Below are 18,412 nucleotides of genomic sequence, written 5' to 3' on the forward strand. Positions count from 1 at the left end.
ATGGGGAGGGGTGCGTTGTTGTTGGAGATTTAACTTGTCTTTGCTTGGTAGCCCGTTATGTCTTTTTAAGCCTTACCACAACTGACAAGAGTCCATGTAATTAGTCTGTGACACCAACTTTGTCTGTCTTGTCTCTTGGCATGTCTGATGGTTTGTGGAGGTCGTATCTAGATTTCTTGTATCGGTCAGGGTCGCCTGTCTTGAATGCCTCAGACCTGGCCTTCAGTAGGGAGTGAATCTCCCAGTTGAACAATGCTTTCCAATTGTGGAACACACCAACTATATTCTTTGGCATGCAATTTTCTCCACATTTGCAGATGAAGTCTGTGACGGTGGTGGCACACTTAGGTTGGCCGCTGTGTTCTGGCACGCAGAATAAGTAATCAATTTAAGAAATAATTGTTTGAACCTCGTCATAACTGTTAGATGCCTCCTCCAACAGGGAAACATAACCTTCCTATGCCTGCTTCGTTAAATTACTTTGCATGGGTAATGTTCACTTTTCTTTGGACACTCCCAACAAGATTGCTACTTCTTTCTTTTCGAAATTTCGGACGACCTGTATGAATTCAAATATATCGTCACTGGATTCCGTTCTAAGATTATGCTCCCCTCTAGTTTCTGGCTGCTCTCCTCTAATTTCCAGTGCCTTACCTGGAACTCCCTCTCTTGTGATTTTTCCTTTCCCGCTCTTGCTTTTTTCTCTCTCTGTAATTCCAACCTCTTCATTTCCATCTCCATTTATTTTCCTTTTTGCTGAATCTCTATCTCTTTTTGCTGCATTTCGAATTGTTTCATTTGTAACTGGATATTAGCTAATTCTCCTGATGGTTGCCATGGCCCAGGCTGTGTTTCTGGTATTTCTTTGAAATTTAAATATTGAACAATTACTTCAGTTATCTCTATCTTCCTAACTTTAGCTGGTACCGCTATTTTAAGTTCATCTGCCAATTCAACCAGCTTGTCTTTCCGAAGCCCCTTTCAATTAAACCAAAGACAATTCATCCACTTGAAGAAAAATGTCAGCAGCCTCCACCAGGAGCCATTCTGTTATATTGGTATCAACGTGGTGTCTCTTCTTAATTCATACTGTAAACCAAACTTGGTCATCTACAGTTACAAAGAACCCAGAACCAACACCCAAAATAATGTTGTGACACTCTGGACTACAGCATCATCAATTGGAGCTCCCCCCCCACCCGCCCTTTGACCCAGAATCACAACACAATTGAATTCACAGAAAAATACCCAAAGTCTTTAGCACTTCGTCACTAGGTTTGTAAATATAAATAATTACCTTTCATTTATAACAAGAACTATTATTAAGTATGCAGCATATACAACTGGTTAACTATTAATTCATTCCTAATCCCCCACTTTAACTTTCCCCTTCCCCACCCTCTGCTCACACAAGACAGAAAAACACATAGAGGAGAATACAGGGATAAAAATAACAATGGAACTGATAAAACTCACAGCCTTAATTGGAAACCAAAAAGAGAAAAGAGAGTGTTAAGAAAGTGGTTTAGCTGTTTAGAGGAGCAAAAGGAAGGACTGGTCTTACAGTTCCAAGTCAGGATGATGTGTGTCTCGGAAGGGAATTACAGGTGGCGGTTTCCACATACAATTGCTTCCCTTCTCCTTCTAGATCGTAGAGATCGGGGTTCTGAAGGGATTGTTGAAGGCGCTTTGGCGGGTTGTTGCTGTCACCTTGTACATGGTACACACTGCTGTCAACGTGTGTCGATGGTGTGGAGTGAATGTTTATTGTGATGATGGAGGTGATGCCAAGAAGCTTTCTGTTCCAGAATGACACCCAGCTTGTATCATTGGAGCTTCCCTCATCCCAATATATTCCATATGATTACCTCTGAGGAAAGGATGTGCTTTTACTTCTGAATGTGAACAAGTTAATTTTTTTGGAAGATGATTCTTGGAAACAAAGGGAAGAGTTACTTATGGATTGTGTGCAGGGGAGGGGGCAGGAATTTGATTCAAAACTGATGAAATGGTGACGTTTGTAAAGGAAGAAGCAATTGGCACAATGACTATTCTCTATGTATAGGACAAAGAAAGGAAGCAGGGAACCAGAGTAGCTCAGAGCCTGTGAGGGCGAGGCAGAGATTTCAAATCATATTCATTGTGTCCTGGTCTGGGCACCATCCTCGCAGAACGAGGTGAGCACTTTGGGAAGGATGCAGATAAGGGGGAAGAGGATTTTCATTGGTCCATTGATACAGGTATTCTCTTGCGCAGATAGATTGAGAAGCTGGGGTTGCTCTCCTTACAGAGGTTTGATAGGAAATATGATGGAGGTGATCAAAATCCTGGGGTGATTTTATGAAAGAAAGAGGATGGAGAGAAATTGTTCCCATTGCCAGGCAGATCGAAACTTAAAGGACACAAGTAAAAGCTGATTGGCAATACAGTCAACCGTGAGATGAGAGGAAACTTACTTTACATAGTCTGTGGTCCGGGTCTCAAATGCACCTCATGTAGGTCCGATTCACTCAGCCGTAAACTGACTGAGCAACTGAGGAGAGGTGTTGGAGGGAAATGATGAGGAGATTGGTGCGTGCCATTAGCTGGCAAGGAACAGAGACTGACAGAGCAGTCCAAATGGACAACTGCAGCTTTAATTCTGTGAATTCTTGGACTGGATTGTCCCAGATAAAGAGAGCAGCCAGATCTCAGGGGAAGAAGCTTGAGAGGGCACTCTGAGGTTAGAAATGTAATTACTGAATGGTTCTGAAGGTTGAAGTCAATCACTGAAACGGTGTGAGATCTGGAGGTCGGACTCACGATGTTTGAAGGAACATGTCCATTGCTGTTTAACACAGATTGTAATTCTGACTTGTTATTCTATGGAATCAGAATTTTCCAGCCATGTGGTAGAGAACGTGGATCGAAGTAAATCTCAGAGCTTCGTACAATCCCTCAACAGGGAATTAACACAGCTGCCGTAATGTAGTTTATCAAATATTGAGATAAACAGTTTGAACAATTTTGCAATCTCTAATCCGTGTGCAGATCCAGGAGGGGGAATATATAACTGCCAGATATAATTCAGAGACATATTCTGCAAACGGGAAAAATTCACTTCACACAGAAAATGCATCGACTAATTCAATGGGTCAGGAAAATATTCCAAATGATCCTTGCCGTTCTTGGTGTTCCTGGTAAGCATCTGAAGCCAATGTGGCTGCGTTAATCTCGGTATGATTTGGTTTCTGCTGTTACACTGTGAAAGATAATGTTACATTTGATAGATTGGTCACAGTTGTTCAGAGTTTCCTGAGTTTTTGGTGAATTATCTACTTTGTTGTTCCAACTGTTTCTGAAGCACTCAGTAATATAAAGGTGTTGCATTGATTATCTGTCCTGTTGAGTAAAAAGCTTAAAGCAAGAAACTCTCTGAGAGGAAGGTTTTACAAGGATAATCTGTCCATGTACAATAATGCTGAGTATGGTCACTAACTGGAGTTACCCAGAATTATTTTACCCAATCAATATGCTCACTACAAAGGCTGTTTTGGTGATGTGAAGACCAGAGTTGTACACAGTGAGCTTTGACCTAGCGTTCACTGTAGGTTAAAAGAGCCACTCATCATGTAGATCATGTAGTGATCTTCCCGTAAATTTCGGTCACTGTTGCATTGTCATCGGAAACGTCATTTGTGCATCTGCAGCATGGTACACAAACCACAGGGAGTGATCTGAACTGAATCCAATTCTTCTATGTGGTGGCTCTGTGGCGGGAGAAAGATCTCCTATTGCAGAATGTAATGCAAGTCCACGATGGGTTCCTACCAAAGGACTAGTCAGAGAGTAGGGATAAGTCTCTAAACTATCGCTTTCCAGCGAAAATATTTTACATTACCATCTGCCTGTTAGGAAAGGTCTAGTTGCCCCCTCTCACATAAGCCAGCTGGAGGCAGGTTGAGAGCGTAGTTGAGGTGGTTTATGCTGTGACCCGATCCCAACCCAGACTTTTGTGATGCTGTTTTCCTTACTGTTGGGTTAATGAACAGAGATTTCCATCAGTAATGTCCAGTCTCTTTTCCCCTTCTGTCTATTACAGTTAATGTAGTGGCCATTGCGATCCTGTCTCGGGGAAAGTGTGACCTCTCCATCTGCACCACTCGCTACCTGGTGGCTATGGCATCGGCAGATCTCCTGGTAATTATTACTGAAGTTATACTAAACCGAATCGAGGATTATTATTTGCCATTAACTTTCTTGAGAATCACCCCTGTGTGCAGTGTCCGCTACGTCCTGCTCCGTATAGCCACAGACTGTTCTGTCTGGTTCACCATCACTTTCACTTTTGATCGATTTGTCACCATTTGTTGTCAGAAGCTAAAATCTAAATATTGCACCAAGAGAACCGCGTCTGTGGTCCTAGGAACAACCGGCACTTTGCTCTGTTTGAAAAACATCCCCATTTACTTTAGATTTGAACCTAGCAGGATTATTGACAATGTACCCTGGCGATGTAGTAATAAACTGAGCTATTTCAGGGACCCCAGATGGATTGGATTCAGATATTTTGAAAAGATTTTAACCCCATTGGTACCATTTGGGTTAATTCTGTTGCTCAATGCTCTGACAGTCAGACACATTTTAGTGGCCAGTCGTGTCCGTGAGGGATTAAGGGGTCAGAGAAGGGGGGAGAGTCAGAGTGACTCAGAAATTCAGAGCAGAAGGAAGTCTGTCATTTTACTCTTCACCATATCTGGCAGCTTCATACTCCTGTGGTTTGTGTATATTTTGTATTATTTTAATGTTGATGATTACTGGGATGACGGTGCTAAATACACCTTTGAAAAAGTTACATACATGCTGCGGAATTTAAGCTGCTGCACAAACACATTGATTTATGTGGCGACTCAGTCCAAGTTCAGAGAGAAGTTAAAGTGCGCGGTGAAATATCCGCTTACAGCAATTATTAAATTAATAACGAGAAGAACTGGGCGCAGCTCAAATATCCCGTGTTCAGGGCAAGAGGAGAGAACAGGAGGAGGGGAAAGAAAAGGCATGGAGATGTAGGAAACAATGAAGAGCTGTTACCAACGGGTAAGAAGGAACAGAGAGAGACAATGGGGAGAAAATTAGCAGCAGATATCTTATACCGAGTAGAGAAGTGAGCCAGGAAAAGGGGCAGACATCGGCGGACCTGGAAAAATGAGCAGCAACAAACAGACAGAACAATAAGGTGCGGGACAAGAATAGATGACAGTATCTGATGAGCTGTAGTAACTATGCAGGCGGAGTCATAGAGCCAAAGGGCAACAGGACAATGGCGAGAGGTGGAATGAGCTGGAAATTCCCAGGACGAGCCATGTGGGCAGGAAAGTAGTGAAAAAAAGACAAGAGCTGACATCCGGAGGAGCGGATTTAAAGGAGCCAGGAGCAGAGACAGAACAACCCCAGAAGAACGGGAAGTGAAGCAGCAGAAACTTCCTCTCTTACACCTCCTCTCTATTCCCAACTCCTCAAATCTTCTGAAAAATAAAGTAAAACAATTTCTGACACAAGCAAAATGTCGAAGATGCTGGACGTCATGGTTTGTTAATATATGTTTGTGAATCTATTTAGTAACTAATAGTAACAGTTTAGTGAATCAGTGTCCTCTGTGTTTGTCCCACCTGATCACTGGATGTCTCTCTTTCTCATCCCCCTCACTCTAGAAGCAGGCCGTGTTTGGGTGACTTTGTGAGGAGGCCGGACAAGCCCAGTTGAGGGCCACAGGTGGGGCAGCTGAGAGCTGGTGCAGAGTTTGGGTTTGGGTGGGAGGAACTCTTTGGGGGCTGGATGCTCGTCAATTCCACCCCTCTTCTTAATTCATTAGAATTTAGTGTAGAAGGGGGCCACCCTGCCCATCGAATCCACACCGGCCCTTGGAAAGAGCACCCCACTTAAGCCCACACCTCCACTTTATCCGTGCAACCCAGTAACCATTTTGGACACAAGGGCAACTTAGAATGGCCAATCCACCTAACCTGCACATCTTTGGACTGAAAACCCACACAGACAAGGGGAGAACATGTAGACTCCACACAGACAGTGACCCAAGCCGGAAATCGAATCTGGGACCCTGGTGCTGTGAAACAACTGTGCTAACCACAGTGCTACCGTGCCGCCCCTGAAAAATGTTTCTGATTAACTGGTCTGCAGGCTGCTGGGATTTGACCCCGGGATGACTTTCTGACAACATATTCACACTGCCATCTTTTCTCACCTTTATTTAGTTGCCTGACTGCCTCCCTGTCTCTGAGTATTCGCTGCTCCCACTCGCATTCATTCCATTCTTTAATGCAGATTCGACTACCCCAAAACAATTCTTCCCAGCCTCGGCACTCTTCCCCCACCATCCCCCCACACCCCATAACCTCAAAGTCATCAAACCCATTCCAATGTTGAAGGATAGGGTCCATCAAAGACACTTGTGAATGCGTTATCCTTAGCTTATATTCCTTTCCCTTTACTATTATTGTATGATTAATTTATTAATTGATTTATTTTATTAAGTTTAAAATAATAAAAGGGGGGAGATGTTGGATTCAACAATTTTAGAGAGGGGGTCCTTTAAAATATTAGCCAAAATATCCTGGAAAATAAAATGATACTTGAAAATTATTGAATTTGTAGAAATATGAGTAAGTTATAAAATTGGCTAATCTTTTGGCTAATATTGTCCATGACTGTCTCAAATGTTAAGAATAATATACTGCAAGTACTCTTACTGATGAGGGTACATTCAACGAGTTTGAAACAACTTTGTAACTGAGACCAGACGTGATGTAGGGAGTTTGAATGTGGGACAATAGTCGTGGAAAGGTAATTAATTTGGAGTAATTGATTAAAGTCTAATTAACCAATCGCCTGTTAAGTGACTGACACTTCCTGAACAGGTCAAGGGGGTCTCAGCTCAGAATTAGAACCAATGAAACTAAGTAAGGGGCTAAACCCAGATAAGGATTTCCTTAAGAATGTGATCCGTTTGACTGATTAGAGAGAAGAATTTTAGCCGGAGAATCCTTGAAGCATTCATGAAAATCACTTTCAAAAAGGCCTTTTGTTGAAATGACTTTTAATTTGTAAATCTGGAGTCACTTTTATCTTGAAGGTTTTGATTTCACTCGTTGGTGTCTCAAGGACATTTCCAGACATGCAGGAAAAAGTCTTTCGATTTAATTTTGTATGAATATACTAAAATGTGTTCTTAAAGAAATAAACATTGTTTTATATTTATTCAACCGGTCTGAGACCTTATCTATGAACGAGAGATAAGGGGAATCTTACTGATGGTATAATTGATCTTCTCCAGGTGGAGTAATTCCGATAGGCCAGACAGCCAGTCTGCTGCTTTGGGTGGTGCTGCTGATCGCCAGCCGAGCAAGATTCTCCGGCATGCGATTAAGGAAGCAAAGGCAAGGGCGTCAGCCCTCTTCCCCATATGAAGTTCTGGCTGGTCCGATACCCTGAAAACTGCCACTCTTGGGCACGGCTCCGCCCTCACCCCCACAACCCTGGACTTTGCCGCAAAGAAGACTGTTCAGAACCTGACAAGTCTGAGGCAGGCCCAGAACATGTGGGGATGGCTGGCCGGGCCTCCCTGGCACCATTCATATTTATCCTCCACCTCCGGAAAGAACCTCATTCAGGTTCTCGTCAGGTGTGCTCTGTGCACAAACTTAAAGTTGCATGAGGCTGAATCTTGCGCAGGAGGTGGAGATGGCCCTGCTCAGTGCTTCACTCCACAGTTATCACCCTACTTCCGTTCCTAATTCTTCCTCCCATTTCTCCCTTGATCCTTCCAGTGAGAAGCACTTTCCTTTTACAAGTCGTCCGTACATGTGCCCATAGTTCCCCTTTCCCAGACTGTCTGTGTCCAGTATCTCCTCCAACATCTCTCAGGGCCCTCGTGTACTTCATTGTCTCTTTGCAGAGAAAGTTTTTAAATTTACAAATGTCGGAGTTCCTGTCCGTTCGGTAGTACCAGTCTCTCTGTCAGCACATCTCGGGTCACAAGTCTGTCCCCTGTGTAGAAGTCCCAAACCGTCAGTGTCCCCTCCCCCATCCTGTCTCCACCTCATGAAGGTGGCATCTCGCGTGGCTGGTGGAAACCTGTGGAAGCTGTAGATGGGGGCCAATGTGGACACCTCGGTTAGACCAAAGTGCTGCCTCATTTGGTTCCAGGTTCTCAGTGTTGCAACTACCATTGGGCTGGTTGAGTGTTTTGCCAGCGGTGATGGGAGCGCTGTTGTGGTGAGGGCTCATATCGTTCCTGTGCAGGAGGACTCCTCTATCCTCACCCATCCCCTCATTCTCGCGCCCGCGGCTGTTGCAAGTTTGCCTCTTTTTTGCATACCCTTCCAGCCTCTCGCAGGATAATCGGCAACGGTTCAATGGCCAGGGCAAACAGGAGTGGAACTGGAAGTAGTCAGATCTGGACGCTCGCCTTGGGGGCGTAATGAGGTGAATCCCGCCCTTAGCCCAAAATGCTCCAGTACCTATGTGGTATTTCCATTCGACTCTGTCAAAGGTCTTTTCTGTGTCCAAGGAAATGATCACCTCTGGTGTTCACTCCCCAGATGGGGTCAGTACCACATTCAGCAGCTATCTGATGTTCGAAGTTAGCTATCTGCCCTTGAGGAAGCCGGTCTCGTCACTTTGCGACCACCTCAAGTACGCAGTTCTCCAGTCTCTGGGACAGGATTTTTAACGAGCATGTTTGCATCCACATTAAGCAGAGAAATGGACCTGCAAGATCCGCATTGCCTTGGATCTTTGTCTTTTTTGTGCAACAGCGATATGGTTGCTTGTGTTAGCGTCGGAGGCAGAGTACACCTCGCTAGCGAGTCTGCGAACATCTCCCGCAGGTGTGGGGCAAGAGCTGGCGCAAATATTTCATGGAAGTCTGCCGGGAACGTGCTGGGTCCCGGTGCCTTTCACGCCTGCATGGAGCTGATGCTCTCCATCACCTCTCCCATTCAGATTGATGCTTCCAGCTCCCTCAGTCTATCATCCCCCACGACTGGCATGTCAAGAAGCCGTTTCATCTCAGAGTCCTTGTTGGGGGTTTGGAGGTGTACAGTCCCCTGTATAAGACCTCGAAAACTTTGTTGACCTGTTTTTGTCCAGCCACCAGTCTGCCTGCGCTATTTCCCTTGTGGCTGCCTGATTTCTCAGCTAGTGAACCAGCAGGTGGCTAGCTTTGTTTCCATGTTCATAAAATGTCTCCAGTGTCTGGTGTAGTTGGTGCACTGCCTGGAAAGCAGGTTAAAGGCCATTTGTAGCCTTCTCCTCTCGGCCTGAAGCTCTACGGTTGGGGCGTTGGGGTATCTTCTGTCGACCTCCAGGATGGAGTTGATCTGCTGTTGCTTAGCCACCCTCTCTTCCCCATCTCTGCGTGCCTTATAGGCTATAATTTCTCCCCTAATCACCGCCTTCAGTGCCCCACAGAATGTGGAAGATGAGAGACTTCCCCGTTCTGGTTGTTAGCACGGTACTCACTTATGGTCGGTGATGTTTTCTGTTCAACGTCCAGAAGGGGCGTTGGGCATGACCTGTCTCCAACCTTACATCCATGTAACATGGAGATTAGAGTCGCAGAGTATGCTGCTCTGTCTATTTCTGGAAGCACCGATTTCCCCACCACAAAGAAGTCTATGCAGGTGTGGACCTTGTCAACTGGTGCGAAGAACGAGAATTGCTTCTCACCTGGGTGCATGAACCGCCATGGGCCCACTTCCCCCATCTGCTCATCGACCTCAGGAAGTGTAGGGGCAGCAGGGTAGCATGGTGGTTAGCATAAATGCTTCACAGCTCCAGGGTCCCAGGTTCGATTCCCGGCTGGGTCACTGTCTGTGTGGAGTCTGCACGTCCTCCCCCTGTGTGCGTGGGTTTCCTCCGGGTGCTCCGGTTTCCTCCCACAGTCCAAAGATGTGCGGGTTAGGTGGATTGGCCATGCTAAATTGCCCGTAGTGTCCTAATAAAAAAAGTAAGGTTAAGGGGGGGGGGTTGTTGGGTTACGGGTACAGGGTGGATACGTGGGTTTGAGTAGGGTGATCATGGCTCGGCACAACATTGAGGGCCGAAGGGCCTGTTCTGTGCTGTGCTGTTCTATGTTCTACGTGTAGTCAGACAATCATCCCCGTTTACTTTGATGGCTCCAAAGTGGAGATGGTCGATAGCTTTCAGTTTCTGGGGTGGGGGGGGGGGGGTGTGGACCACCATCATCAAACAGACTGTCCTGGTCCATTCACGTTGATGCAACAGTTAAGAAAGCCCAACAATGTCTCTACTTCCTGCGGAAGCTAAGTTCAGCATGTCTGCATTGACTGTCACAAATGTCTACAGATGTGCCACAGAGAGCATCCTATCTGGCTGCATCGCAGCTTGGTATGGCAACTGCTCGGCCCAAGATCGCAAGAAACTGCAGAGTGGTGAACTCACACAAGCTTGCCACACTCCAATTGTTTCTGTCTTCACCTCCCGCTGCCTCAGTAAGGTAGGCAGTATTATCATAGACCCCCCCCACCCAGGCATTGCCTTCTTCCAGACCCTTCCATCAGGCAGAAGGTACAGAAGTCTGAAGACCCGCACATCCAAACATAGGAACAACTTCTTCCCCAGTTACCAGACTCCTTAACAACTCCCCCTCAGACTGACCTGTAAGAACACTATTCACGATGCTCTTGCTTATGTCATATTTGCTCTTGTTTTTGCCCTTGTTTCATACTGTAATTAATTGCTTATTTGCCGATGTACTGGAGAGCGCTGGGAGTGTGACGAGGAGTGAGCCTCCAGTGCCGGAAAAGGTCAATGATCTACACCGGGCAGCATGAGAGAGCAGACACCAATGCCCCCCCTCCCGCCCCACCCACTCTCCATGCGACCCCAAATGCCCCTCCACTCTCCTTCTCTCTTCAGCACCCCCCCCCAAACTCTTCCTGCATACCCCTCCCTCCCACCACTGAGCCACGCATGCGGCTAACAATTGCCTCTCTGTCACCGCAAGAGCTCTCCCGCAATCGCCGGGAAAGGGCCCACAGTGACGGAGGCATGTCGGACATAATAAAGAATCCTTACCACCTTCGAGGAATGGGCCCCAGAGGTGACGGGGGCGGCCAGGGACAGAGCGGTCACCAACAAGGATGCTGGCAGACACCGCAGAGGTGAGGAACCACTGGGCTTCATCTATCAGACGCGAATTGTTATTGCTTTACTGACTGACCCATCCCTCCTCCCACTGACCCTCCAGCTAACGGCGCCAGCCCAAGCGGGATGGCCCCCTCTCCAATCTCCCATGAGACCACCTGGCAGGAGAGCTCCGAGGAAGACACAATTGAGGCGTCACAGCTGTCATCCTCAACCGCCATCAGCCGACATACATGCACCTCGGTGGGAAATTTTAGTGGTCAGGCTTCTGGGGTACAATCTGGTGAGCACCACACTGCCTCTGGTGTAAATCAGATGGAGGCAGTAACCCCCAGGTGAGACAGCAGTCGGAAGTCTGCTGGATCCCAGGACCCAGCTGGGTTCCAGCCTGAAGCTGAGCCTGTAGAAGCGGTTTCTCCCGGAGCTGATGGAGATGTTAGGGAGCGGCTGGAACATTCAGAGGGAAATATCAGCCACACTCCAGCAGGTCTATAGGCGCTTAGAGGAGTCCCAGAGGCTACCGGCGCAGGGGACGTCGGCGGCAATGTGTGGCACTGAGGCCAATACTGCCAGGGTGCCGACCGCAGTGGAAAGCATGATGTCATGTCAGCATCATTGGTGAAGGTGTCCAAGGCATGGCGCAGTTGGTGACAGCCATGGCTGAGGGTCTCGACAGACTTGTTGGGGGGGGGGGGGGGGGTTGTTACCAACTCCAAGCTGACATTGATGAGGTGCTGCGGGACATGCCCTGCTCTCAGATGGGAATGGCCGAGGTACTGCAGAGCATGCCGCGATCACTAAGGAGCATCGGCGAGGGCGTCAACACGATGGGGAGCCGCCAGAACCAGATGATACAGGGGCAGCCGGGACATGAACTAGCCATCCCTCCCTCCCAAGGTGAACCCAGGCACCCTATGAGCACCGAGCGAGGGGGCACTGGGTGCCAACCCAGACCCATCCCAAGGAGTGGCGATGGTGGTCACCAGCTCCTGAGTTTCACCCCGCTGATGTGGCATGGCTGTGCATGTGCCGCCAAGTCAGCAGGGGCATTCTAGTCCCAGTGGACACCCGCCAGGTGCATTGAAGGCCACGGGACGTGTTAAGCAGCTGACTGCTTCCACCTCGGATGTGGATCCTGGGGACAGCACGGCAGCACGGTGGTTAGCATAAATGCTTCACAGCTCCAGGGTCCCAGGTTCGGTTCCCGGCTGGGTCACTGTCTGTGCGGAGTCTGCACATCCTCCCCGTGTGTGCGTGGGTTTCCTCCGGGTGCTCCGGTTTCCTCCCACAGTCCAATGATGTGCGGGTTAGGTGGATTGCCCGTAGTGTTCTAAAAAGTAAGGTTAGGGAGGGGAGGGGTTGAGTTACGGGTATAGGGTAGATACATGGGTTTGAGTAGGGTGATCATTGCTCGGCACAACATTGAGGGCTGAAGGGCCTGTTCTGTGCTGTTCTATGACACACCTTGATGTAGTGGTAGAGCTGGGAGGGCAAAGAACGAGGATCATGGAGTGCACTGGCGGAGGATTGTCACACACAATAAACACTCAGGTGCACAACCAGTATGATGCTTTTGTCACTTTCTTCCACACTGTCGGCTGACCTCTGAACCCATGGCCCATCACTGAAGGCATCTCCCGCTCCCAGTGGCACTCACCCACCCTCCAGCCGTAGACATGTCCCTGGAGCGGTGTCCCATCCCCCGGGTATCCAGATGCCGGCTGCTGCATGTGGTGTTGCCTCCTGCTGTGTTCAAGCACAGTGTCCATGTGTCAAGGTGTGATTGGGATGCTAGGCAATGACTCCCACATGCTACATGGCCCGCCTACCCATCGGAATCCACTTGATTGTGTGAAGCGCTCACTTAACCATGATTGCCAATTTCCTATTAGCAAAGCTTTCAGCTGCACAGCCAGAGGCCACAGCAGTTGATGGGGGTGATGGGGTAGGGATTGCCCACGGAACAGGTACTCAGTCCAGGGTTGGCATGATTTTGCCTCAGGTGGTTGCCCCCCCTAGTGCCTGCACCCCCTCCCCCCCCCCCCCCCCTTGGCGTCCCACCCCTGCGGATCATCCTCTTTGCCTGCGAGCAAAGATGGCTACTCACCTCTCCACAGAAGCCCTTCCGCCAGGTTCACTCGGCGCCCACATGACCACTTGCTGGGGAGGCCATTGGTTGTGGGGTGGCTCTCATTAATTGTATGGAAATTGAGCTTAAGTGGTGATAATTGGTTTCAGGCCACGGCAAGATCCCGGTTTTGCTTAAGGGAGCGGGCCAGTTGCATCACAAACTGTTTGGCGCCTGCCGCAATTCTCATTTTTGGCCTCTCCCGCTTTTCACTAGCCTCATTTCAAGAGCACAAAAAAGCCAGAGAATCACACCCATTATTTTCATTTGGCATTTGGATTCGCTGTTTTTGAGATCGACCGTGTTTGTAGGTATGTCAAGTTACACAAGAGGTGTATTCATTTGCATAAGAGATGCATTCATGTAGGAATGGGATGTCTTCAGCCAACATGAAGCTCCGCTTAACTCAAATTTGTGGGTAAATCCCCTGGGATTCAAATCATTGGAATTTTGGTGCACCCCATTAACTGAACATTTATCTTGTAATTTCTGCTTTACAAGTGCTAATTGTGTGCCTAGTTTCAACATGGCAATAGAATGCACTGCAAAATAGTTAAGAGCTCTTAGAAAATGTGTTTTTGTTGCAACTAACTCTTCCACTACTGAATATGTATTATTTTCCAACAACTATGCAGTGATTAATGTCATTTCTGAATTGTGATTTAAGGGCCAGGTCCTTCTCGCCCTTGAACCGTCTGTCTATCATCCCAGGAGATATCCAACACTGGCATATAATTCTGTGCTTGTCGTCTTAATCTGATGACAGCTGATTACAATGGATTACCACTTCGCATTTCTTTATTTCTAATGTCCACTGAATACAATAAAACTTCATTCTTTCTTACACCAAAGTGAGAGGAGAATAAAAAGACTGCATATAATCAGAAATATGAAGTAATTTCCACTACAGATTGTCATTTTGAGTTCAGAGAATTCTTATAAGCCGTTCTCCTATGTAATGGTTTCGTTCATGTCCGTTGAGGGCTCTTGAGCATTGGAGAGCTTCGGGCAGGCTTTTTCAGTCTGCAAGAGTGTCTGTAAGCAAGGCCTGTTTTACTACTGCTGCTTCTGTTTTCATAATTATTACTGTTACCACTGTTCTGCTGTTCCTGTTATTGCTAAGCTTTGTTATTTATACATTTATTATTTTAAAACATTTTCAAATTAAGGGGCAACTTAGCGTGGCCAATCGACCTACCCTGCACATCGTTGGGAAGTGGAGGCTAGACCTACGCAGACACGGGGAAAATGCAAACTCCACACGGACAGTGACCCGGGGCCAGGATCGAACAAGGGCCCTCGGCGCGGTGAGGCAGCAGTGCTAACCACTCCGTCACCGTGCCATTATTTATTTACGTAAAGAAGTTCCATCTTTTAAGCATTTGACACCCTCCATTGTGTATATCTTTCATATACAACAATCCATCAAGAGAGAGTGAGCTGTGAGGAGGATGCAGAGATGCTTCAGCGAGATTTGGACAGGCTGAGTGAGTGGGCACATGTATGGCAGATGCAGTATAATGTGGATAAATGTGAGGTTATCTGCTTTGGTAGCAAACATAGGAAGGCAGATTATTATTTGAATGGGTGTAAATTGAGAGAGGTGGACACTCAGCGAGTCCTTGGTGTCCTCGTGCATCAGTTGCTGAAAGTAAGCACGCAGGTACAGCAGGCAGTAAAGAAAGCAAATGGTATGATGGCCTTCCTAACAAGAGGATTTGAGTATAGGAATAGAGATGTTTTACTGCAATTGTAAAGGGCATTGGTGAGGAAACACCTGGAGTACTGTGTACAGTTTTAGTGTCTTTACTGGAGGATGGATGTTCTTGCTATGGAGGGAGTGCAGAGAAGGTTTATAAGGCTGATGGCGGAACTGTCGTATGAGGAGAGGCTAAATCATTCATTATATTTATTGGAGTTTAGAAGAGTGAGAAGGGATCTCATAGAAACATACAAAATTCTAACAGGATTCAACAGGGTAGATTCAGAAAGAATGTTCCTGATGGTGGGGGAGTCCAGAGCTCAGGGTCATATCTTGAGGATAAGGAGTTAACATTTTAGGACTGAGGGGAGGAGAAGTTTCTTCACCCAGAAAGTGGTGAATTTGTGGAATTCACTACCACAGAAAGTAGTTGAGGCAAAAAACATTGTGTAATTTGAATAAGGAATTAGACATAGCTCTTGGGGCTAAAGGAATCAAGGGATATGGGTGGAAGGGGGTGGGGGGATCAAAGTATTGAACTTGATGATCAGCCTTGATCATAATGAATGGCGGAGCAGGCTCGAAGGGCCTCCTCCTGCTTCTATTTTCTATGTTTTTAGCTGCAATTTAGTTCAATACAGCAGCGTTACATTACAAGCACATGGTCCCATGCATCAAACTGTCTTCTCTCCACAAAAAATGTTGATTCTAGTGTTCAGATCACAATCCGTGTTTTAGTCTCACAATACTTCAGATGCAGATCCCGAAATTTCTCCTGTCCATTTACTGAAGTGTACTTTACACTGGATCACTCAACTTCCACAACCTGTTACTCTTTTAACAGGCGAGTGAATTTACCAGGTTAACTTTATTTGACACATTGCAGTTCTTTAGAAATTCACCCTTCAGTGTGTAAATGACAGCAATATCAATAAGGCAGAGTCTGCATTTAATAACGTACATTGTTTCAACAACTGCTGCTTTCTTCATTAGAGAAGACAGAAAAGCACTGATCAATTTCCTTGATGCACAAGGGGGGCGGGGGGAAAGAACAGAGTCCCAAAGGATACTCCCTGGGTGACATCAGACACTGGATGGCGGTCCCTTTTTGACGTTGGGATTTATTCCAGCTGAATATACCCTGTCCCCATCCTGAACCTACACAGGTTCACTTCCCAGCAGGGTCACTGTGCACTGATACAACAGGAATCTGAGTACTTTACCCCCAAACCCAGGAATACTGTGTAATTGTCAGTGCCCCACTGCAGCCCAGACTGATCCCCACCCTGGGTCCTTCCTGTCTGGACATTTCCCCAGGGCCTCATTGGGGAACATCCAGCCCCGGATCTCCTGCAGAAGCAGCGCTGTGGGGCCGGGAGGCGGAGTCTGGTGACCCTGTTGCTGGGCCTCTGATGTCACAATGGGAGATGACACTCACTCAGCTCGAGCTGGGAAACAGCCAATGGGATTTCAACCTGGAGCCCAGCCGGTTAAAGGGGAGGGACAGGAAATCAGAGAAAAGGGTTCAGGAGAATCAGAGGAGGGATGTTTGTGAATTGTAATGTTCACACTGACATAGTTAGTCCAGGTGTGGATTCCCGCAGTGCCTCCAGTTGTCTTTTTCCATTTGAACTGAACTGATTCCCCCACAGCCTGGAACAGATTAAAGATTAAACAGGAAATAAACAGGTTGAAATGAAAAGAACAATGAGGGTGGGGTTAATATTTTGATAATAATTACAGCCAAATATTGCCTATAAAAGTGACTGAATCCCATTTATGATTTATCCATTAAATTAAACACCAACACAAAAACTTACCCAATCCACTCCAAACTCTTACACATCCAAATGAGACTGCCGAGAACAGGGATGGTTTGGTCTGTGAAGTGGTTTGATCCCAGTTCCAGAATCTTCAGTGAATGGTTTGTTCTGAGAGCAGAGGTGAGCTCCGGGGCACACAAATCTGTGAGACCGACATTATCCAACCTGGGAATAATGGAAAGAGAAATAACGTGAAATAATAATGTGAACCCCTGATATTTATTAATAACACGACCATTGAAAACTGTAATTATTGATGCTATGATATGCTATTTATCAATAACACTATCAGGAATAATAAGTTAGTGTCAGACATCCAGTTAGTATAATAATCTCACACAGTCTGGTACTTACCCCAGTTTCTGCATTTTAGAATCTGGATTCCTCAGAGCCTCAGACAGTATTTTCACTCCTGAATCTCCCAGTTTATTATTATTCAGGTTCAGAACGGTCAGTGACCGGTTTGTACTGAGAACAGAGACGAGATCCTCAGCACAGGAATGTGAGACATGATTTTTGTACAACCTTGGGAATAGACAAAGAAATAACAGGAATCACAGTAAATTCCCAAGTGTTTATTATTGCTTCTACTAATATTTCACATTTTTAAAAAACACCATCTTTCATTCTGTTACTTACAGCAGTTTCTGTATTTTACAGTCCGGTGTCCTCAGAGCCACAGACAGCAGCTTCACTCCTGAATCTCCCAGTTTATTATTACCCAGGTTTAGTTCCATTAGTGACTGGTTTGTACTGAGAATGGATGCGAGATCCTGAGCACAAGAATCGGTGAGAATGTTTTCATAGAGCCTGGGGATTAGAGAGAGAGATAAATTACAGAAATCAGTTCAAACTCCCATGTTTTTATTATTCAGACCAAGACATCCAGTTGTTATAAACACAATCCTTCAAACTTTGCTACTTACTCCAGTTTCTGTAGTTTACAGGCCAGGTCCCTCAGAGCCACAGATAACGCGGTCACTCCCGAATCTCCCAATTTATTATTACCCAGATCCAGATCCTTCAGTAATCGGTTTGCACTGAGAAGCAAGGCGAGATCCTGGGTACAGGAATCTGTGAGAGTGTTACTGTTCAGCCTGGAGATTATTGAGAGAGAGGTAACGGAAATCAGAGTAAATCCCCAGTATCAATGGAGGTGATTTTCCAGCCTCGTTGCGCTCTCGCTCAAGCATAACGAGGCCGGTGAATAGCGGGAGACACCAAAAACGAGATCCGTGCCAGGCGCCAAACAGTTTGCGATGCAACCGGCCCGCTCCCAAATCAGGATCTCGCCGCAGTGAGGCGAGAAACCAATTATCACCACTTTAGCCCTATTTCCATACAATTAACAAGAGCCACCCCATATCCAACAGCCTTCCGTCATTCACCGGCCTGTCCAGCAAGTGGTCACACTGTCTCCTTTTGAAAAACGTGAACCTGGCGGAAGGGCTTTTGTGAGGAACTGAGGAGGTGAGTAGCCATCTTTGCTCACCAAAGAGCCCGGGGTTGCCGGGTTTGCCATCCCAGTGCTCGGTGGGGGCGGGTGGGGATATGCACTGGGGGGGCAACCACTCACAGCACCACCATGCCATC

General features: G+C 46.7%; 1 protein-coding gene across 4 annotated transcripts in view; it reads right to left on the reverse strand.

The window, feature by feature from the left end:
• Positions 1–15,928: 15,928 nt before the first annotated feature.
• LOC119967847 (NACHT, LRR and PYD domains-containing protein 3-like) overlaps positions 15,929–18,412 on the reverse strand; it is a 30,605-nt gene continuing 28,121 nt past the window's right edge. For all 4 annotated transcript variants that reach the window (XM_038800892.1, XM_038800893.1, XM_038800891.1 and 1 more), the window contains 5 exons: positions 17,746–17,916; positions 17,459–17,629; positions 17,174–17,344; positions 16,817–16,984; positions 15,929–16,649 (listed from right to left, as the gene is read on the reverse strand). In XM_038800892.1, the coding sequence (XP_038656820.1) occupies positions 16,562–16,649; positions 16,817–16,984; positions 17,174–17,344; positions 17,459–17,629; positions 17,746–17,916 (769 nt within the window). In that variant the 3' untranslated portion in view covers positions 15,929–16,561. The remainder of the gene's footprint in view (positions 16,650–16,816; positions 16,985–17,173; positions 17,345–17,458; positions 17,630–17,745; positions 17,917–18,412) is intronic.

The sequence above is a fragment of the Scyliorhinus canicula genome, chromosome 6 (assembly GCF_902713615.1).
Source record: "Scyliorhinus canicula chromosome 6, sScyCan1.1, whole genome shotgun sequence".
NCBI lineage: Eukaryota > Metazoa > Chordata > Chondrichthyes > Carcharhiniformes > Scyliorhinidae > Scyliorhinus > Scyliorhinus canicula.